The following is a 23,051-nucleotide window of genomic DNA, read 5'->3' on the forward strand; positions in this document are numbered from 1 at the left end:
TTGTCTGACATGATGATCAGGTCTCTTGCTGTGATGATGAGTGACTTGTCTGACATGATGATCAGGTCTCTTGCTCTGATGAGTGACTTGTCTGACATGATGATCAGGTCTCTTGCTGTGATGAGTGACTTGTCTGACATAATGATCAGGTCTCTTGCTGTGATCAGTGACTTGTCTGACATGATGATCAGGTCTCTTGCTGTGATGAGTGACTTGTCTGACATGATGATCAGGTCTCTTGCTGTGATGATGAGTGACTTGTCTGACATGATGATCAGGTGTCTTGCTGTGATGAGTGACTTGTCTGACATGATGATCAGGTATCTTGCTGTGATCAGTGACTTGTCTGACATGATGATCAGGCCTCTTGCTGTGATCAGTGACTTGTCACAAGCTTTTTTCTCACTTCAAAAGAAAAACTGGACTTGTTTCTAAAATAAAAACCTATAACTTGAGAGGCGGAGCCTTTTCACCAGGGACTCTATATGATACCCAAAAGAATGAACAGTATGCCATTTATCTGCTGGCACTGTAAAAAAGGCAATTTTTTTCATATGGTTTGGTCATGTAATTGACTTTATTTTGGAACTCTGTGACTAAGATAATATCACACTGTGTGTGTCTACATGGCAGCTAGGAAGTGCATAGATTGAAACTGGAAAGCATCCAACCCCTCAGTAATAATAGTCCACCGGTGGAATGAACTCTCAAGTCTCAGGTTGAACAATATTTATTATGAGTAAAGGCAGATCCTCAAAAATATGGCAATCTCATAGAGTTTGATTCAACAACTTTTTACAGCAGTGTCAGTAATTATGACGATGGCAGGATCTGAGTGCACTATAGTTTGTGTTGTTTTGTTTGTTTATCTTGTTTGTTTTACAGTATCTTTTGTATCTTGAGGATGTGATGTGTTTTGATATCAATCAGATTCAGGACACCTGATTGTTTGGAGTATAGGCTCAACCCTCTTTTTATTGATCCCTCCACGTGGTGGACTAAATACATAGAAATACATCAGGCCTATAATTAGGCCACTTTTATGGGAAGTCATGTTGTTGCACTTGTATTCAAAATCGATCATTTCTTGTGTTTTATTTTTCATAATTCAAGATCCTTAACATGAATTGATAAATCAGAGTGTCAGCGCCTAATTGGCAATGTAAATCAACAGGTTACATTTTCCTTGATTTTCATCAGATCACTCACAACTTATTTAACAACAGAGCAATACACTGGTTTAAAGGCAACAATAATAACATATTAAACTAAACACTGTTTAAAACTATACAGACTAAGCAATTTTTCATTTAACGTTTATTCCTGTACAAAACAAGATCGATGTTTAGCTTGGAGGGGTGAGATTGATCAAATAAAAACAAAGATTCAAAGGGGGAATATTTGAACCTGTCAATCACATCATAACTGATGAAAAACAAGAATTAGATTCTGTCTCATTCACTTCATTTTAAAGGTAAAATGTGTGTTCTTGTAAACAACAAACAAGAATATGTCACTAATAAGATCTATTCAGATAGAATAATGATTCACAATAAAACAGCCATATGGCACCATGCAGGATTTACATTTTGGATGTTAAATTAGGCTATAAGTTAATAGCGTTTGTCCTCCTTTGAGGTTTCCAACTGCGACAGTTTGTATTATTACACGTGGCGCACGCAGGCATATTGCTCAAATCGTGCACAAATAAAACAGTAGATCGATCATGTTGGTTGTTATCTGTCTGCTGGTTCACTGCGTCAAAACTAATGATCAATAAACATCAAGACTCCACAAAGTTTTCTAGACTGACTGACTTCCAGTCCATACAGCCACGTTTCAATGATAACGCCTACTCATTCATTTCCTCTCAGTATGAAGCACCTGCAAGCGCGTGCTCTCCTCCTCCACGTGGACAGCTCTGACTCGTTCTGTTGTTGCGCGTGACGACGCGTCATATTTCCTTCTGTGAGGAACCTAAATGGCAGCGATGACGGTGATCGTTACCCACTGAAGAAGAGCGAGGTGACGTTCATGTGAGGAGTTTTGAGACAGAAAGGAGAGCAGAGCAGGAGGGGTGAGAGAGAGAGAGAGAGCAGAGAGAGAGAGAGAGTAGAGAGAGAGGGAGAGAGCAGGGAGAGAGAGAGAGAGAGAGAGAGAGATAGAGAGGGAGAGAGAGAGAGAGCAGGGAGAGAGAGTGCAGGGAGAGAGAGAGAGGGAGGGAGGGAGAGGGAGAGAGAGGTAGAGAGAGAGGGCGGCAATGCGGCGCGCGCCTGCATAGATAGAGAGAGAGAGAGAGAAAGAAGGCAATTTGTGATTCTGGTGAAGAGGTTAAATTGTGACTTGGCAGCTCAGTTGCTGCTCACACACACAGACACACACACACACACACACACACACACACACACACACACACACAGAGCACTCTGTTCACACTGACTGACGGATCATGGCTGTTCAAATCCACATGAGCAGTTTGTGTGTGATCCTGTACAGAGTGAAGCATCATGTCAGCAGCTGTGTTTGGTCACAGTGTGTTTCTGTCTCACTCCTCTATCTGACACAGAGACACTGAAGCATCAGGACCAAACCTAAACTCAAACCTAAACGCAGGGTAAAGTGGTTCAGTGAATGATGAGTGGAAAGTGTGGAGGTTAATCAGTTTGTCAGAGGAAACGTTGTAGAAGGACAGAGAGCCAGCAGGCCAGTCAAGATACACTGCGACTCTGTTAGAGAGAGAGGAGCGGGGGAGATGTGTGACTCTGTCATTGTGCATGGCATAGTAACCATGATCATCGCAGTCCAGAATCCAGGACTTTTCATTCTCTCCAAGGTTACAGTCATCACCCCGTCCTCTCCTGCTGATTCCTCTGTAAGTCACTCCTATCTTAACCTTTCCTTTCCTCTCCACCTCCCAGTAACAGCGACCAGTCAGACCATCTCTACACAGCAGCTGAGCCAGGCAGTCAAATCTCTCTGGGTGATCAGGATATGGCTGCTCCTCTCTCACACACGTCACCTTTCTGTTGTCTTCAGACAGGAGGAGCTCTCTGCCTGCTGTGTTTGGGTCCAGTGTGAGATCACAGGCATCTGATGAGACAACAAGACTCGTTACAGGAGCAGCTTCTCATCTAATAAATGTGTTTGTTTGTTTGTTTGTTTGTTGATTTATTGACAGTTCATTTCTCAGCAGTTTGATGATGTCACATGATGTCAACCATCTTCCTGATTCACAGGATGTGAATGAATGGACGTCACAGACTGTGCTGTAGATGCACTTTCCTTCTCACTAGTTGAATGTGTTGCTTTGTTTTTATGAATCAAACTAAATAAAATACACACTTACATTTACTCACACCTAGTATTGACCTTGGCACTCCTTGTTCCACCCTGGAGGAATAAACAGGGAAGAAGTCAGACCAGCAGATTCTCTTTGATGATGGAAACATGAACATTTAAGAACCTTCAATATGAAGGACTTCCACTCATATCCTCCATTAAAACACTAGAAAGACCAGTGGTCATTTTGACCTTTTTGAAATGTATATGTGTAATAACTTTATTGAATTAAAAAATACATTGCTGCTGCTACCTGACTTTTCCTAAAAGAGTCTGTATTGTCATTTAAAATAGTTTTCATATGAATGACACAAAGAGTTGGATTCACAGACCCCGGATGAGGAAACCGAGGCTGCCCGAAGCAGCCCGGAGGAAAATTGACGGATTCACATTCATTTATGGACGATATTATGAGGATATGAACCGCTACGTTTCAGAAAATACGTTATTTACAGTGTGTACTACGTATGCCCCGTTTTCACCCGTTTTGACCAGTTCCAGGGCTCTACTTGGAGCAGAATATCTTCTATGGTGATCAGAACGAACCCAAAGTTCTCTGGGTGAGTAAAACATCATATTTTAAGATGGAAATAAGGTCCGGGGTGTAAAAAAAACTGAATTCTCCTTAAAGGAAAGTTGTACAGGAGGAATGTCCGACACATTGTGCCTGTAGCCGAGCCTCCCCAGCACAGCTCCACCCAAGTGACACTGATCACCTGACAGGGTGGGAATTTCATCATTTTAGGGGCACAAGGTCACATGTCAGGGCACAAAGGTCACATGTCAGGGCACAAAGGTCACATGTCAGGGCACAAAGGTCACATGTCAGGGCACAAAGGTCATTGCTCTGTTGACATCATGAAGAGTGATTTGTTTCTGAAATGTTTGTTAAAATGGTTCAATGACATCATTTGCATAGAGCAGCTACCGTAATTTTCGGACTATAAGCCGTGGCTTTTCCCCCATTTTTCGGCTCTGCGGCTTATATAACGGTGCGGCTAATCTATGGATTTTTACAGCTAACGGCCACTAGGGGACCTCCTAAATCTATGGATTTTGGTACGAGAGACAGAACGAGAGCAAGACAGACAGACATTACGAGAGCGAGACCCTTTGCTTTTGTTTCTCTTTGTTTACCCTTGTGGGGAGGGGGGGGGGGGTGTCTTATTTGTTTTCTATGTCTGGCGTATTGTGTATTGTTTGTGTTTAATGTTTTGAAAATAAAAAGATTTGATCACAAAAAAAAAACGAGAGCGAGACCCTGATTGGATGATGTTGCAGCACTGTGCCACTACGCTCTCTCAGCCACTACTGTAAAACACCCTCCCTCCTCCCACCCTCCCTCGCTCCGGGGGGGAAAATGGCGGCGATTGAGCCAGAAAGACAGTCTGAATGAAATTGAATGTAACGTTCCCAATTCTATGTATTACATTCTAAAAAATTAACGGCAACATTTTGGAAGGCTAAGCCACACAACTAGCTCGTTGTCATCTAACATCATGCTTCAAAAGATGGAGAACTGGCTGTGTTACGACGATGAGGGTAAGGACTCAAAACGGTCTCCGCTGATAAGACACAGAGATCTCTGTTACAGGCAGGCGCTACGCCTCCTCCTGACCAGTTTTAAACATTAAAACACCTGCGGCTTATAGTCCAGTGCGGCTTATATATGTAACAATCATTCAATTTAGCTGCTGCGGCTTATATTCAGGTGCGCCTTATAGTGCGGAAAGTACGGTACATTAAACTGAGACCAGTTAACTCAAGTCAAAACAGAACAACACTGTCACAAGTGAAAGGTGAGGACTTTTGGACACTGGACAGCTCAAGTGTGAAGTTCCTGGACCTGACTTATCCTCAAACATGACAGGACATTTATACAGGACACTTTCAGGTCATGTCAGTAGGCCAATTCCTAAATACAAGGACTGTGTCCAGTTGTCAGTTTGAGACACACACACACACACACACACACACACACACGCATACACCACACCCCCCCCCCCCACACACACGCATGCACACACACATACACCCCCCCCCCCCCACACACACACACAACACAACTCACCCCCCCCCCCACACACACACACAACACTCACCCCCCCACACATGTACGCACACACACCACCCACCCCACACGCACACACACACATACACCACCCACCCCCTCACACACACGCACGCACATACACCTCCCCCCACACACACACCACCCACCCCCACACCACACCCCCCCCACACACACACGCACACACACACAGAAACCACCCACCCCTCCCACACACGCACACACACACACACCCCACCCACCCCTCTCACACGCACACACACCCCCCACACACACACACACACACCACCCACCCTTCCCACACACACACGCACACCTGATTCATTCACATTCACGCCCCTTTTTCAGAGGTATTTCCAGGGGGGGACGTCTTATACCAATACAGTAAATATTAAGAAATTAGATAGATAGTTATATGCAGCTTACGCGGATGACACAATTATTATGTCCACAACAAAAGAAGGGTTACAGAAAGCAATAGACCATATGTGTGAATTTTGTCAGAAATGGAAATTAAAGGTTAATAGTGATCAAACTAAAGTCACAGTTTTTGGTTCTCGAAAAATTGACAGTGATCAATTTAAGTTTAATTGTGATGGGGAGAACCTAGAAATTGTTAATTGTTTCAAGTACCTTGGTGTCATTATGAACTATAATGGATCATTTAAGATCGCCATTGAGGAGCTGCATAAGCCCTTTTTTCTAAATGCAGAAAATATGATTTACCAGTAGATATCACACTGGACCTTTTTGATAAGTTGGTTTTACCAGTTATGTTGTATTCGTGTGAAGCTTGGGGGTTTGAAAAAATGTATATATTGGAAAAGCTACACCTCAGATTTCTCAAGTACATTTTGAAAGTTAAAATGACAGCGTGTAACAATATGGTCTATGGGGAGCTGGGGAGATACCCACTCTGTGTCACTGTCAAGAAAATAATGACCAGTTACTGGGCAAGGTTGATTGAAGGCAAGGAGAACAAACTTAGCCGTATTATGTACAACTGCCTGCTTGATTTGCACAACTCTGGCGTCTATGCCTGACCGTGGGTGGTGTGGGTCAAACAGATTTTGGATGACTGTGGCTTGTCTTACCTCTGGCTTACACAGCAGTGCAACAACATTGACTGGTTGAAGTTAACTGTTGAGCAAAGTCTTAAGGATCAGTTTATGCAGAAATGGCAAAGTGAGCTCAGAAGCATGACATCATGTGACTTGTACGTAGAATTAAAAAAAGAACTCAAACTGGAAAATGATCTGCTGTATGTAAACCAAAGGCATAGACATGCAATCTGTAACTTCAGGGTTAAAAACACCAGAATCCCCAAGGTTGTTGGTAGATATAAAGGACTGCATAGAAGTATGAGGATCTGTAACCTCTGTAGTGACAACTGTGTGGGAGACGAGTATCATATTTTGTTTGAATGCAAGAATGTAATTATTTTGAATTTCAGAGAGTTATATTTACCCAGATATTATTTAACTCGTCCATCTATGTTTAAACTGATCTTACTACTACAATCAGACAGACCAAAAGTTATGTGTAAATTAGGTGCTTTTTTGAAGAATGTCCTGCCTCTGTTTAAATGACATATGCACTAGCCATGCCGTGTGCCATTGTATATTGTTTTTGTATGTTTTGGTTGTGCTCCATACCATGTGATCATGGTCAATGAGTCACATTAAATAATTAAATGAAAAAATTAAATGAAAAGAAATGATCAACTTGCTCTCTTGTGTGTCTCGTGTGTGTGTGTGTGTGTGTGTGTGTGTGTGTGTGTGTGTGTGTGTGTGTGTGTGTGTGTGTGTGTGTGTGTGTGTGTGTGTGTGTGTGTGTGTGTGTGTGTGTGCGTGTGCGTGTGCGTGTGTGTGTGTGGCATGCCGGGCAGTTCACAAGCAAGCAATATTACCAAAGCATGTAAAAATAACAATAGAAAGTGAAAAGTTCACAAAAACCTGGACACAAATAGCACTCCACCAATGACACATACATTTAATTAAAGGGGGGAAAATAAGAATATAGTGAAATACCATAACTATTTCTGTAGATATCATCCTGTACTGTACTGAGAAATGTGATATTGTTACATCAAAGTGACAAGTTCTTTACTTTAGGTTTCAACAACAGAGGCAGTAAGGAGAGGAGATCATGAAATATTCTCTCAGAGGATAGAAACTAATCTTAGTTCAAATTGGCTAAGTGGTGTCTGAGGCTCAGTCATGATTGTGATGTTGGTATCTCAGCTGCTTTGGAAACACAACAGGACACTCCTACAGAGGTCAGTTATCTTCACTGACATTGATGTGCAACATAATTTAAATGTTGGACTGTTGAACAGTTGTATCAGGAATACTGACCTGAGATTTTTCAATCTACAGTCTGGACTCTCCATGGCAGCATAGAACAGTTTCACTCCAGAGTCCTGTAAGTCATTCATAGTCAGGTCCAGCAGTCTCAGACTGGAGGACTGGGAGCTGAGAACTGAGGCCAGAGCTTCACAGCTTCTCTCTGACAGCTTACAGTCACTCAGACTTAATGGATATGAAAAGATAAGGACATTTTATTATTTTATCATTTCAGTCACACAACTCACATAACAGATGATTGAGAATGAAAATATAGATACAGAGTTCAGTATGGTGTCTAGGCTCTGATCCTGTCACTCCCTGCAGTGTAGACCTAGCTAGCCAAAGACAGCAGGGAGTGATGATGGGGAACTTCACCCCAAAGCCACCTTAGACAGAAGATGATACTGAATCCTAAGACTAAGTCCCTCAGGAAGCTTTTCCAGACAGTCCAAGAGCCCTGATGGCCTGATGGAACCCTTGAGTCTAGACAAGGAAAGTCAGACAGATCCAAACATCTCAGCTGGCTCACAACTCATTGGGAACTACTGTATGAGGTCCACAGTGTAATTCAGGACAAAACTACTTTAAATGTGCTCAGTAAAATTGTAACATGAATTAACTGATAACGAGTGGAGGGATGACACATTGTGGATATCATGACGTTACCTGACTACTGGTTCAAATCATAGTTGCTGTTGCTCTATTCTGAACCAGCTGAAGATGTCAAAGCATGAGGCTTGAGGTCAACTGCTGTGTATGATTTGTTTTATCAGCATCTGAGATGTGAAACTTGCAGGTTCAACCCTTACAGAGTCAGAGATACTGACCTGTTTTGAGAGCACATAGACCTTAGTTTGGAGAAGTGTCAAATCAACAGACATAAACTGATCTTACTTGAGAGTTTCCAGTTGACAGTGTGGACTCTCAAGTCCAGCAAAGAGCAGCTTCACTGCTGAATCTGACATCTTGTTGTTACTCAGGTCGAGCTCTCTCAGATGGGAGGGGTTGGACTTCAGAGCTGAGGCCAGGACTTCACAGTGAGTCTCTGAGAGTCCACAGTAATAAAGTCTGTGATCACAGATTTAATGTAAGATTAGTTATTATAAGCAGAGCTGAGATTAAGCATACCAATCAAAACATACACAGCATACTAATACTACCACCACCAGTAGTAGTAGTAGTAGTAATGATAATAATGACAATAATTTGCATTATAGAAGTTGAAGTTTCAAAAAGTGTTGATTGCTGAACGTCTAATATCAGCAGAAACAAACCAGGATAGAATACATTAAATACATACAATTACAAGACAGACGTTCTGTAAATTGTAAAAAAAAAACATAGCCTAAGCTTCACAGGCAGGTAATTTCAAATTCAACACAGGATTAACATGACACTCCTGTAGCTTTAAACAACAACCACCACCACCATCATGTAATACTAACTGTAATTGTCCACTAGAAAATACTGCTGTCTGTTGTGATAAAAATGAAAATTGTAATTGTAATCTTTGGAATAAACAGGCGAATTAAATTACACATTCTTGTTACTCTTCTTAAAAGTAATGGACCACTTTAGTTATTATTCCAGTGAAAAGTAATTAGTTACCCTACTCATTACATTGTTTTTGTGTTACAGCCTAACAGCCGATACACACCAGCACAGCTAAAGTCGCCTGAAGTCGCAGTCTCATTGTATATTAGATGTGTCTGTCATCACCTTCTTTTTTTATATATATATTTTTCCCCCCGATTTTTTTTATCCCATTTTTATTAGTGCTAATTTTGTATTAGTGCAAATTTTTTATTTATTTATCCTGGTTGATGCTCCACCCTCTGTCGATCTGGGGAGAGCCGAAACAGGCTCCATGCTTCCTCCGAGACATGGGCAGTTAGCCAGCCGCTTCTTTTCACCTGACAGGGGAAGCTTCACCGGTAGGACATAGCACGTGGGAGGATCACGCTATTCCAACGAGTTCCCCTCCCTCCGAACAGGCGCCCCTAACGACCAGAGGAGGCACCACATCAGCAACCAGGATATTGCATGTTTTGGTGAAGGGTTCCTATATGAAGGAAACCCCCAGGGGGCACAGGGAGAACATGCAAACTCCACACAGAAAGGCCCTTTTGACGACCCCACCCGGGCGGTGGGCACTCGAGGACATGCGGACGGGCACACATTCCTTCAGCGCTCACAGCGTCCCAGGTAGGAATCGAACCCAGGACCTTCTGGCTGTGAGGGGACAGCGCTTACCACTGCACCACCGTGCCCCCCTGTCATCACCTTCTGAAGCATGCTGGGATACCTGGCAACATGACGAGAGTGACGACAGCGACGAGAGGAGGGGCCAAATTCAAAATTTCAAACAGAAAGACAACCTCCCCATGTGTGTGTGTGTGTGTGTGACAGCAATGGCTGCCTGGTGGGCAGAGTTATGTGAACACAGTGAATAAATGCTACTACTGTACATTTAAACATGTTTCTGATGTCCACAATGAACCTCGTTATTAAAATCTATAATTAGAAACCTGTTTGCTGTCGCTTGTCCTTTGATCTGTCTCATCTCATCTCTTTTCTTTTTCTCTCTCTCGTTCTCCACATGTCACCTGACCTGCTCACCAGAACTTTACTCTGTGCTCAGCTCCATAAGAGTAATGTTATGTATGTGATTAAAGATAAGATACTAATAATGTTAATGTGAACATGATGCAGTGATATTGTCACACCGAGCAGACAGACTTTTAAAAGTGAGCCGTTGCTCGAAATTGGAGAATATTTTTTGAGTGTTCAAATATTTTAAGAACACTATTTTGTGAATGTTTATTCGCATAACTTGGAAGAGACTCAGCAGCCAACATGTGTTTAGGAGCGGGCGGCTGGCTGTCATAGGCAAATGAGTATAACAACAAGGTGCGTTAATAAATTGAGTGCCAGATCGCACTCTGGCACAAACTGAACCGTGTGTAAAGTCAACATTTCTTTGAACAGCCGCACACTCATTTAGTGTAGAACGTCAGATTGAATTGACAAATTCACCCACTCCCAGTTCATCAAATTAACGTTTGAAAGTATAAGGACAAGTGGTCAGATCATTTATGCCTCACATGCTGCAACATGTGGAGGACGAGAGAGAAAAGAAAGAAGATGGGAGATGCAGATCAAAGGACAAGCAACAGCAAACAGGTTTGTAATTAAATATTACATATTATAATTAAAACGAGGCTCATTGCGGACATCAGAAACATGTTCAAATGTACAATAGTAGCATTTATTCACTGCATTCACAAACCTCTGCCCGCCAGGCAGCCACTGCTGACACACACACACACACACACACACACACACACACACACACACACACACACACACACACAGGGCAGGGGGGCGATGGCATCGTGCATCCGGCGATCTCAACGTGTGACGATAGGACGATGTAATTTAGGTCAAGATTGCCCAACACTAAACAGTAATGCCTTACTTTTACTCTGTTACAAGAAAAAGTAACATGATTACAATAGCACATTACTTTGTAATGTGTTACGCCCAACACTGTATACCACTGCTATGTAGAACAGCACTTTTATACTGTGTTATGTTGAAGGAACTACATACTGTATCGTTATTGTAGTTCTTATGGCATCAGGTGTGAAGGTAACTACACTGTAGATAATGTTAATATTCACATCAGGACTAACCGAGCCTCTCTGCAGTTCCTCACAGCTGGCATCAGTCTGATTCGTCCCTCGTTTGATGTGTTGTACACCTTCAGGTCAAACACGTCCAGAAGCTTCTCTGACATCAGCAGCATGTAGGCCAGAGCTGAGCAATGGACCATAGAGAGTTTCTTCTTTGACTTGTTCTTTGACATGAACTCTTGGATCTCCTGATGTACTGAGTGGTGATTCATCTCCATCAAACAGTGGAAGATGTTGATGCTTCTGTCAGGAGATGTATTGGCAGTGTTCATCTTTTTCAGGGTGCTGATGGTTCTCTGAATGCTATCTGGACTGCTCTCTGTCTGACCCAGCAGGCCTCCTAAGAGACTCTGGCTGGACTCCAGTGAGAGACCATGAAGGAAGCGGACAAAGAGGTCCAGGTGGCCATTTTCACTCTTCAGGGCTTTGACCAAGACTTTCTTCAGGAGGACATCCTGGGATTGATCACATTTACCCCAGTCTTTTCCCAGGAATGTGCTCAGTACGTTCTCTGCCCTGTTTGTGTAACAGTGGAACATGTAGACTGCAGCGAGAAACTCCTGGATGCTCAGATGGACAAAGCAGTAGACCGTCTTCTGGAAGAGCACACACTCTCTTTTGAAGATCTCTGTGCACACTCCTGAGAACACTGAGGCCTCTCTGACATCAAGACCACACTCCTCCAGCTCTTCTTGGTAGAACAGGAGGTTGCCTGTCTCCAGATGATCAAACGCCAGCTTCCCCAGCTTCAGAAGAACATCCCTGTCAGTCTCCATCAGCTGCTGTTGACTCATCTCATGGCTCTCATCATACTTATGCTTCTTCCTCTCAGTCTGAACCAGCAGGAAGTGTGAGTACATCTCAGTCAGGGTCTTGGGCAGCTCTCCTCTCTGGTCTGCTGTCAACATGTGCTCCAGAACTGTAGCAGTGATCCAACAGAAGACTGGGATGTGGCACATGATGTGGACGGTCCTGGATGCCTTGATGTGTGAGATGATTCTGCTGGACAGCTCCTCATCAGTGGATCTCCTCCTGAAGTACTCCTCCTTCTGGAGATCAGTGAACCCTCGTACCTCTGTTACCCTGTCAACACATGTAGGAGGGATCTGATTGGCTGCTGCAGGTCTGGAAGTTATCCAGTGAAGAGCCAAGGGAAGCAGATTCCCCTTGATGAGGTTTGTCAACAGCACATCTACTGATGATACCTGTGTGACATCAGACACCACCTCGTTGTTGTGGAAATCCAATGGAAGTCTGCTTTCATCCAGGCCATCAAAGATGAACACAACTTTACAGACAGAGAGCTTATCAGCGGTGACCATCTGTAAGGTTGGATGGAAAACATGGAGCAGCATGAGAAGGCTGTACTGCTCATCTCTGATTAAGTTCAGCTCCCGGAATGAAAGCAGAATCACAAGACTGATGTCTTGATTTTCCAAGCCCTCTGCCCAGTCCAGAGTGAACTTCTTCACTGAGAAGGTTTTTCCAATGCCAGCAACACCATTCGTCAGAACTACTCTGATGTGTGTCTCTTGGTCAGGTAAGGGTTTAAAGATGTCATGGCACTTGATCTGAGTGTCATGGAGAGTCTCCATCTTGGATGCCGTCTCCAGCTGCCACACCTCATGTTGGGTATTAACCTCTTCACTCTGTCCCACTGTGATGTAGAGTGCAGTGTAGATCCTATTGAGGGGAGTTCCAATTCCTGCTTCAGCTGTTCCTTCTGTTCCTTCTGTCACAAATTCACATCTCATTATCAGAATGATCTTATGCTCGTCTAAAACCTCCTGCAAAACACTGTCCACTGGAAGAGAAGAAAGAGTAAACAAGTGTTTAACAGATATGCTGTTGTTTCCTGGTTTTAGAAATAGTGAGAACAGTAGACACTCTTACATTGTGCAATGCTGGTTGGACCGGGTGTCTGCAGTCCAGATCTTGTTCTGGCCCTTTTTCCACACTGGGGACAGGCGGAGTCTCCTGATGAACTGGACTGGGCCCAGTATGAGGTGATGCACTGTCTGCAGAACCTGTGTCCACAGCTGGTAGAGACTGGATCCCTCAGGACCCAATGACACAATGCACAGCAGGACAGCTGCTGCTTCAGATCACCTGGACTCCTCTTCCTCACTCTGTGGAGATGAACACAATTCATGATAACTGATGTCTGCTATCATTAGACAGCACAATGTAGTTTCCACTGGAAACCTTGGCCCCGATCTTCCGACAGGCGCTATCCCCTAATAGCGCTTGCGCACTTGTTTGCACGTGCCTTAAGTCACGTTAGATAGCACTGCGCCTTGCGCCGTCTGCCAGGTGTTCTGGCAAATTTTGCTCCCCCGCTCAGCAGAGGAAAAAAAGCATCCCCACCTCACGGGAGCTACTTGTAATGATTTATACAGAAATGTAACGGTTGAAAAGTGATATAATTGTCTGGTAGACGTGACCTCCCTGATTTCTAAGTTAAAACAGCCCCGAAATATGTTGGGGATGCAGATGCCGGGATGCGGAAAAGTTCACGGCACCTGTCGCAAGCGCAAATTAGAGCCGTGCCAAAATCATCTGCACCTCAAAATGCCTGCGCAAACGGGATTTGGGCGGTCTTAACTACCAGAATTATTCACAGGCGTGGCCAGGCAAGGCTGGGCATTACGTCAATCAAAACCAATCAGATTCCCGTCTCGCAATGGCTGTTTGCGCGAGGCTGCCTCGCTGCATGCAATATGCTGTAATTCTCTCCATGCGTAATAGAGTGTACTCACTCGTGCGAGGACAGAGAGAGCTTATTGACAGATCGTCTGTGGTGCCAATGACCCTCCGGGTGGTTATGAAGGTAAATAGCCTGTGTTCATTGTCCAACAAGTTTTCTCAATTCATTTCACTCTTTGCAATGTGATAAAAGTTTCTCAGTGAGTTATAGTTGATTGCCTCACTGAATTATCTGCTAATACCCAATTTTAGCAGCATAATTTGATGTCCTGGCATGACAAGGCTGTGCGTAATGACATATCCAAAGGGGATTTTACTTGCTCTGCGCTGGCGCTGCATGGAGATCATGGTGCGCAACCCAGTGCAGAGAGGTATTTGCGCGTAAGAGGTCCTTTTCAAAGCTCTTAGCGCAAAGTAATTGCGCGCTGCTGACTAGGGATGTTCATCAATTATCGAAAATCGATAATCGATCGTTAAGGATTGGAATCGATCCTGTGGCATTTGGATCGATTTTTTAATTATAATTTTTTTTTTTTTTTTTTTGGACTAGGTTTGGGTGGAATTCATTCCTCCTCGCCCCACTCCATTGCACAGCCGACTAACGTGAGGTGGAGCTTCATATAGTCTCTAGTTTTCTGGCTGGGCACGGGCCTTTGTGCCAACAAAACTGTTTTAAACATGAGAAATTCACACCGGCATGCGCCGGGGACAGCAGTGTTGGAGAGGAGACACATTGAAATAAAGAGTTCATTGAGGAGAACACGTTGTCTTTCGTATTTTCTGCCATAGGCATTCATTTTGTTGGAAAAAAAAAAAAAAAAAAATGAAAATATTGAAAATTTTCTAAGTATTAATAAAATCGATAATCGATAATTGATCGTTAATTCTCACCGATTATCGATTTTGGAAAATTTTCAAAATGAACATCCCTACTGCTGACAATAGCATAATGCCATCTATCACCACATTTCAGTGCTGAAACGCCTGCTTTGGCTTGTGGCAGCCAATGCCCAGTACAATTATCACAGGCATGCGCTTGTGTCCACCCCCAATTTGCATTGCGCACAGCGTTAACCCCTATGTGACATTAATAATTAGTATGCGTGAATGTCAATAGATCATTTTTGGTCACTCAATATGTTAACGTAAGATTGGTGCATTTTTTTAGTTTTTTTTTATTTTTTTTGTGTTTGCCAAACCTTATACCCTCAGATGACATCATACATACCCAAATGTTTATACATTTTCAGAATTTTAACCCTTTATAAGCCACTTTGTTTTGAAAATGCTTTCTGTTTGTTTCAGCTTTCCACAATTTCCCACAAAATACAATTCCCACCCAAAGTTTTTGGGTGGGATTAACACTCAAGGGGTATATGTAAAATTTGGCACCAACATTGTGTTTGTTCCTCTTTTATTTTTGACGCAGTGTCAATTTAAAAAAAAAAAAACGTGAGTTGCTTTAGACCCTCTCGTTGACCATTTTTGGTCACTTAGGAGAGTCCTTTCTGGGCACTCACTGCAGTATGGAGTGCCCTGCCCTGGAGCTCCAGAGGGGAGTTTTTTTTTTTTTTTTTTTTTTTTTTGCTAAATTGCTTACAAATGTTTACCCTGCCTTTTCAACACAAAATGGCCCTGTGATAAGGGTATCTTACACCTTCCAAGTTTGTTTTACCTTGTCTGGAAATAAAGCAGAAATGCAACTTCACTTTGAAAAATAACGAATTTATTAACAGCTCAACGTGTGTGTGTGTGTGTGTGTGTGTGTGTGTGTGTGTGTGTGTGTGTGTGTGTGTGTGTGTGTGTGTGTGTGTGTGTGTGTGTGTGTGTGTGTGAGAGAGTTCAGTTCAGCAACAGGATGGGCAGAGCAGTGCTCCATGCTGCTTGCATGTGGGCCTGCCACATCTGTAGCAGGTGGTGGTGACCCTGGACTTTGGCTCCGTGGTGCAAAAGTGGCAGGTTTTCCTGCCACTCACAGGCACGTCGGGGCGCGGGGGGGGCGGGGTGGGCGGGCGCGGGGGGGGCGGGGTGGGCGGGCGAGGGGCGGGCCCTGCTGCAGCAGCAGCGTACTGGCGTGCCTCCAGGACCAGACGAGCCGCAGCGCTCTCCTGCGGCAGCCTCTCTCTCTCTGCAATATGAGCAATCACCAGCTCCTTCCCCAGCTGTTGCAGAAAGAGCCGCCTGCGCAAACATTTTCGTGCTATCTCCCAGGTGGGGTTCACCCCCACCCAGAGGACATAGGCGTTGAAGCCGCTGACGTCTATCATGTTGCTGAAGACAGCCAGCGGCCAGCGGCGAGTCTTCCGCTTACAGGAGTAAGCGGCCAGGGACTGGAGGGAAAAGGGACAAAGAAAAATGAATAGACTACTCCTCATAAAAGCAACAATCACATAAATCCAGTCAGAATAAATATAGCCTAGTTATTATTATTATTATTATTATTATTATTATTATTATTATTATACATACTTGGTCCAGATGGTCCACGGCCCCCTTCCTCTTGTTGTAGTCCAGGATGATCTGTGGCTTTCTGTGGCTCTCCTGGCTCACCTCCGCCTCCCCGTGGACCGTGCTGAGCAGGGTCACATTTTTGTGCTTTTTCGGGACGTAGGAGACGGCGGTGTGTGAAGCAGTGAAGGCGAATTGGGAGCTCAGTGGAGCTCGCTCTCGCGCGGCAGCACGGAGGATGATGGGGGGCAGCTCCGGCTTGTTATTGCGGACTGTGCCGAGGAGGCCAATCCTCCTCTTCCACAGCAGCTTCCCCAGGTTGTAGGTGGTAAAAAAATTGTCCACCGTCACGGTGCCCCCCTCCAGATGCGCCGTCAGGTCCAGGACCACTCGCTGGCCCTGCTGTTTCTCAGGGGCAGCCCCAGCCGGCTTCCCCGTGTATAGTTGCATGTGCCGTGCATAGCTGGTGGTGCAGCAACACATCGCCCAGAACTTGATCCCGTACTTCGCCGGTTTGGACGGCATAAACTGCCGAAAGGGGCAGTGGCCTCTGAAAGCCATGAGCTGCTCGTCTATGCAGACGTGCTCCCCGGCGTTGTAAAGCATGGGGAGCCGCTCCACCCATTGCCCCCACAGAGGCTGAATGGGAGCAAGCTTCCCTGCCCGGCCAGCCATCCGCGCCTCCCGGACCTCTTTGTCGTCGAAACGGATGGCTCTATTTATGGCGTGGAACCTGCCACGGGACATCGTGGCCCGGAAGATTGGCCGACCGGTGTATTGGTCCCATAACGATAAGGTTGCTTCATCTCTCGACCGATACACACCGGCCAAGATCAGCAGCCCTATGTAGGCCATGAGTTCGTTATGGTCCAGCTCCTGCCACTGATGCTGGGGCCATCCTGATGATCTACAAGATACAATATAGGCTATATCATTCATTGTGTATAATTGTATTCAGCATTCCTTATAATGTAACATAATAATAAGAATAACAGTACAATAAATACAATAGCCTACTACAAATAGGCTACAATAGAAATAAAATTAGGTAGGCTAATTACCTGTGAACCCATCTGTTGGTCATGGTGACGATGTTGTCCACCATCGGCTCCGTGATGAAGAGTCCAAATGTGGACACTATTGTGGTTATACGCGAGATGGCATATAGTGTTGCCCCGGGGCGCGGTACCCCTGCTGGAGCTGGTCGAGGCACCGGGTGGGGCTGGGGAAACCAGGCTGTCCCGTCTTTACCGAGCCATTCTTTGGCAGGTTGTGAGAGCCACACTCCCGCCGCACGGGGTGCAGCTGCAGCGGGAGCCGGTGCAGCTGCAGCGGGAGCCGCCTCGCCCTCTCCCTCATCCGAGGACGAGGTATTGGACCCAGGCTTGTATGTGGGATCCTCTCCCTCTCCCTCTGTTCCTGAAGCAGAGTCACTGTCCCACTCGCTGTCCTCCTCCTCCTCGGGGGAGGCTGCAGGCCCAGGAGCAGCATGCTCGGGGCTGCTCTCCATTGAGCTTGGAGCGGAGGATCCAGGGTGCGAGACCTCCATGCCCTCGTCCCAATCGGGGTCAGAGGTATCGGTGGATTCACGGGCGGCTGGTCGGTGCGTCATGTTGGCAGGTTGTTGGCAGGATGAGAAATGACCACCCGCCGGCCGCCACACCGACACATATTTATGGATTCGGCCAAGGGTGCACCTGTCTAAACAAAATGCCAGGTTCCCAGGGCTTGCAGACTTTTGTTGTTTTGTTTTGTTTTTCGCACATGAGCGGCTCTTTGCAGGCCGGCGATCACCCCGCAATGACCCCGCAATGTTTTTATTCCGTGAACGAGATCAAAGTCAGCTCAAGTTTTCTCATGACATCAACGTTTTGTAGGGACGTGTGTGTGTGTGTGTGTGTGTGTGTGTGTGTGTGTGTGTGTGTGTGTGTGTGTGTGTGTGTGTGTGTGTGTGTGTGTGTGTGTGTGTGTGTGTGTGTGTGTGTGTGTGTGTGTGCAGGATGGGCAGAGCAGGGCTGCTTCCCACATCTCTGGCAGGTGGATTTTGCATCAGTGCAAAAGTGGCAGGTTCGCCTGCCACTCACAGGCGCGTCGGGGGGCGGGGTGGGCGGGCCAGGGGCGGGGTGGGCGGGCCAGGGGCGGGCCCTGCAGCAGTGTGTGTGTGCGTGTGTGTGTGTGTGTGTGTGTGTGTGTGTATGAAGAGAGTGAGGTGAGAATTACCAGTTTTATCTCTGTACCTGCAGTTTTATTTATTTTTATTTTTTTAGCTATAGCAAAATTGCCTGCAAAACATGAGAAAATGTTGCAAGCTGCTGAAAAATACTAAAAACTAAAATGTTGAAGCCTTAAGTCCAAAAAGTCTGGAGGAAGGCGTTAAAAAAATAATTTTTGTAAAAAGTGTCTCGGGGCCCAAAAATAGCACTTTTTTGCAGTTTATAATGGTTCTTAATGGGAAAATGACTTAACCATTTTTGGACACTGATGATACTCACGTGATTTTAATTTTCATTTGTATTTTCCCGGGGCCAGGAATGCCTGTAGGTATTCAACTTTTCAGATCCTTGATATAAGCACCAACTCCCCCCCCCAGCCAAGGTTCATCGGATTTAGAGCAATTTAAAGCACATTTCTAACAATGTGAAAAAACCTACCTAGCCAAAAAAGGCCAAAAAAAGCCTAATGTCACATAGGGGTTGAGCGCAAACGCTAAATTAGCGCTTTTGGGAAGATAGAGGCCCTTGTGTTTAAATAGTAAATTAAATGACACGATTTGTCAATACTATCTAGAATCAGGGGTGTCAAACTCATTTTAGTTCACAGGCCACATACAACCCAATTGGGCTCAAATGGGCTTAAATCACTGCATAATAACCTATCCACCTTATTCCTAGATATTGTTTCTCAGTGTTGTTATTGTGAACACACTGAGAGGGGAGGGGAGGGGCTGAATGAATGAATGGAGGAGAAAAGCACTGTATGCAGATTAAGGCGGCGTTCACACAGGACGTGTGTGAAAGCTTTGAAATCATGTTGAGAGCGCTTCATTGCACACAAAACACAGTGCACGGAGGTTTTTTTTTGTGCTGTGTTTTGTTTACCCCTGCAGTCGCACACAATGGCACCACAACTAGTTTATTTCAGACTAAGGTCTTTACAGGTGAGGAGACATCTCGCCAGGGCCGATTCTAGGGGGGGGCAGGGGTGGGCTATGCCCACCCAAAAATTAATTAATTAACTATTATATTAATTAATTATTATTATTAAAAAAAAAAAAATTGTATCTCCCTTTTTGAATTCCAGGCGACCGCGCTTAGGGTCGCGACCCGAAGGTTGGAGACCACTGGGTTAGTTAGTTTAGGGCACCTAACAGTTGTAGTTATAGCTTTAATTTGATTTGAGAAATAAGCTCATCCAATGCAAAGAATATTATGGAGTTGATTATTTTAAACTATGGATGAAGGATTGTCATTTATTTGTTAGGGTAACAAAGTCAATCTGCTTTCAAAGTTTTAATTTCAATAAGACTAAAAGTCTTGTAAATATAGGTTTGAAGGCTAAATGGCAAATAGTTTTTAGCTATGGTTAAGTCTCACTGCACTAGTCTTTAATTTGATTTGAGAAATAAGATCATCCAATGAAAATAAATGTTATGGAGTTGATTATTTTAAACTAGATGAAGTATTTTTTATTTATTTTTAGGGTAAGTCAATCTGCTTTCAAAGTAGTTTTCTTTGTCACTTTTCAGTTTGAATTTGAATAAGACTAAACGTCTTGGAAATAGCAATAGTTTTGTAAATAGTTAGTTTGTACATGTTTGCTAATAGTTTTGACAATAATAATGTAAACACTGGCCTGTCACCTGAGTGAAAGTTCCTACTTACAGTTTGGTGACCCAAAACAGAATGGTGACTCCTACTGGAACAATTTGGTTCAGTGTTTATGCCTGTGTTGCTGTCTGTTGTAGTGTAAAACGACTAAAGGGAGAGCAGGTGGTTACATGAAAGTGAGTGAGAAAAGGAGAAGATACTGAATTATGACATCACAACAGTATAATCCTAATGTTAATTTAAAATGAAATATTCTTGGATGAAAGTCCAAAAAACGTCAAATTTTCTTCGGCGCTGCCCTTGCAGCCAGCACCGAGAGTCCATTCCTACCTAAAAGTACTTCCAGCGCCACTGAATATAATGCAATTTAATCCCCATCCCCGAACCCACAACCTCTGGCAACCTACCGCCAAAGTTGCCCCCTACCAGCCCACCCTAGTGTGGCAGGCTAGATACGGGCCTGCATCTCGCCTGCTGCTCCTCCTCCACATGTGCTGACAGACACACATATACTGTAGCCTACATCATCAGTGTGCCCTGCAGCCTGGATGTCATCTGCTGAAACACTCCGTACCGCATGGGCAGCGTGAATAAGTGTTACGCCAACTTCGCCAGCCTGGGGAATGCATTAGACTATAACTACATTTTAATCTTGTCGGTTAATTCAGTTAATGATCGAATAATGAGCATTCGTTGACAGTCAGGGGAAAATATTTTTTTTTCACCATCCATAATTTATAGTTCAAATATTCATACACACTCCACCAGAGGGGCAAGTGGTGGACAGATGACTTTAACACGACCAAAGTCCAACTACATGAAGAAGGCTGTCATGTACAGGGCTATCGTGTCATGGAACAGTCGTCCAGGTGATGTTCGTTTGACCACCAAAATCGAATCAGTTCATCCTTGAGTCCAAATGGAAGTTTTAGCCAAATGTGACGAAATTCAGTAAGGGCGTTCTTGAGATGTCACGCTAACGAGCTTGAAAATGGCGTTTGTGAGGTCACAGTGACGTTGACCTTTGACCACCAAAATGTAATCAGTTCATCCTTGAGTCCAAGTGGACGTTTGAGCCAAATGTCACGAAATTGTCAAGGCGTTCCTGAGATATCGCGTTAACGAACTAGGAAATGGCATTTGTGTCCTTGAACACAGTGACCTTGAACTTTGACCTTTGCCCACCAAAATCGAATCAGTTCAGCCTCCAGCTCGGAGGCATAATGATAAAACCCTACACTATAACGATGCCAAATTAAAATTCGAATCATACATGAGAGAAACTAATTCAAAGACAACCAGCTGTAACACTCTCCACCACTAAACTGCATGTTAAGATGTCCACTGCAGATCAGTAAATCTTTATAGTGAAATCAGTTCAGGACACAGACATAGTATAAATTCCAAAACGCAAGTTCTCAGGTGTTTTGCTGCAAAACTAGTTTTGCTTCAGGAATACAATCCTCTGTGTAATGTAACAGTAAAGGAAAGTAAATCCTCAGTTAATGATATTGCATCAGGTAGGCTTACAGTATAACAGTCCAATTAACTTGTGTCTGATGGTCCAGGTTCTTTACTGAAGTTTGGAGGAGGACTCATAGACCCGTCACTCTTCATAGACAGACAGCTGGGTACTGGAGACTCTGCTCTGCTGAGATTTGTGCGATTTTGACAATGTCGACAATTGAAAGACAAGGACAAGGATTTTCTGAAAAGCTGCAATATTGTACATAATCTGTAAACCCATATTGTTTTCAATTCCAAATTTTTTCCTCAGTGTTATATCGATAAATGATACATGTAGTTTGAGGGATTTTGTAATATAATTTTATACATTTCATATATATAATTTTAAAGATTTATTCGAGGAATGTTCATGCTTTATTGACAGAGATAGTGAGACAGGAATGGGAGAGAGAGAGAGAGAGAGAGAGAGAGGAGGACATGCAACATTTTGTCTTCATCCTCAGTTAATGATATATATTCGACATGAGTATTACAACGTGGTGCTACTAGCCACATAAGGTCCTTGTCCTCCTCGACCTCTCAGCAGCCTTCGACACCATTTCCCACTCTATCCTCCTCGACCGCCTCGAACATACTCTGGGCATCACTGGAACCCCTCTGGCCTGGTTTCGGTCATATCTAGCCGACAGGCTCCACTACGTGTCCCTCGGCGGGTGCCGATCTGCTTCAGCCCCAGTCAGACAAGGTGTCCCTCAGGGCTCCGTCCTCGGTCCATTCCTCTTCACCACTTACCTCCTTCCCCTCAGCCACATCATCAGGAAACATGGACTCAGCTACCACTGCTACGCCGATGACACCCAGCTATACATCCACACCAAACCTTCTGCTCCCCAGCCCCCCCTCTCCCTCATCACCTGCCTCCGTGAAATTAAAAACTGGATGACCACCAACTTCCTCAAACTAAATAGCAATAAAACGGAACTCATAGTAATTGCACCCAAGTCCACTCTACACAAAGTCAGCAACCTCATCCTCTCCATCGACGGCTGCTCCATCTGCCCCTCCTCAGAAGTCCGCAACCTGGGGGTCCTGCTTGACCCAACCCTCTCCTTCAAATCTCACATAAAATCTGTCACTAAATCTGCATTCT

General features: G+C 44.4%; 1 protein-coding gene across 1 annotated transcript in view; it reads right to left on the bottom strand.

Moving 5' to 3' along the window:
- Window positions 1-744: 744 nt before the first annotated feature.
- The window catches only part of LOC310791310 (protein NLRC3-like), a 135,100-nt gene continuing 112,793 nt past the window's right edge, over window positions 745-23,051 (bottom strand). The window contains exons 6-12 of the mRNA XM_083653001.1: window positions 21,985-22,085; window positions 13,347-13,580; window positions 11,454-13,257; window positions 8,653-8,826; window positions 7,768-7,941; window positions 3,347-3,390; window positions 745-3,090 (exon numbers count right to left, since the gene is read on the bottom strand). Of these exons, the coding sequence (XP_083509127.1) occupies window positions 2,546-3,090; window positions 3,347-3,390; window positions 7,768-7,941; window positions 8,653-8,826; window positions 11,454-13,257; window positions 13,347-13,580; window positions 21,985-22,085 (3,076 nt within the window). The 3' untranslated portion in view covers window positions 745-2,545. The remainder of the gene's footprint in view (window positions 3,091-3,346; window positions 3,391-7,767; window positions 7,942-8,652; window positions 8,827-11,453; window positions 13,258-13,346; window positions 13,581-21,984; window positions 22,086-23,051) is intronic.

Source organism: Poromitra crassiceps, assembly GCF_964638095.1.
Source record: "Poromitra crassiceps genome assembly, chromosome: 16".
In the NCBI taxonomy this organism is placed as follows: Eukaryota; Metazoa; Chordata; class Actinopteri; order Beryciformes; family Melamphaidae; genus Poromitra; species Poromitra crassiceps.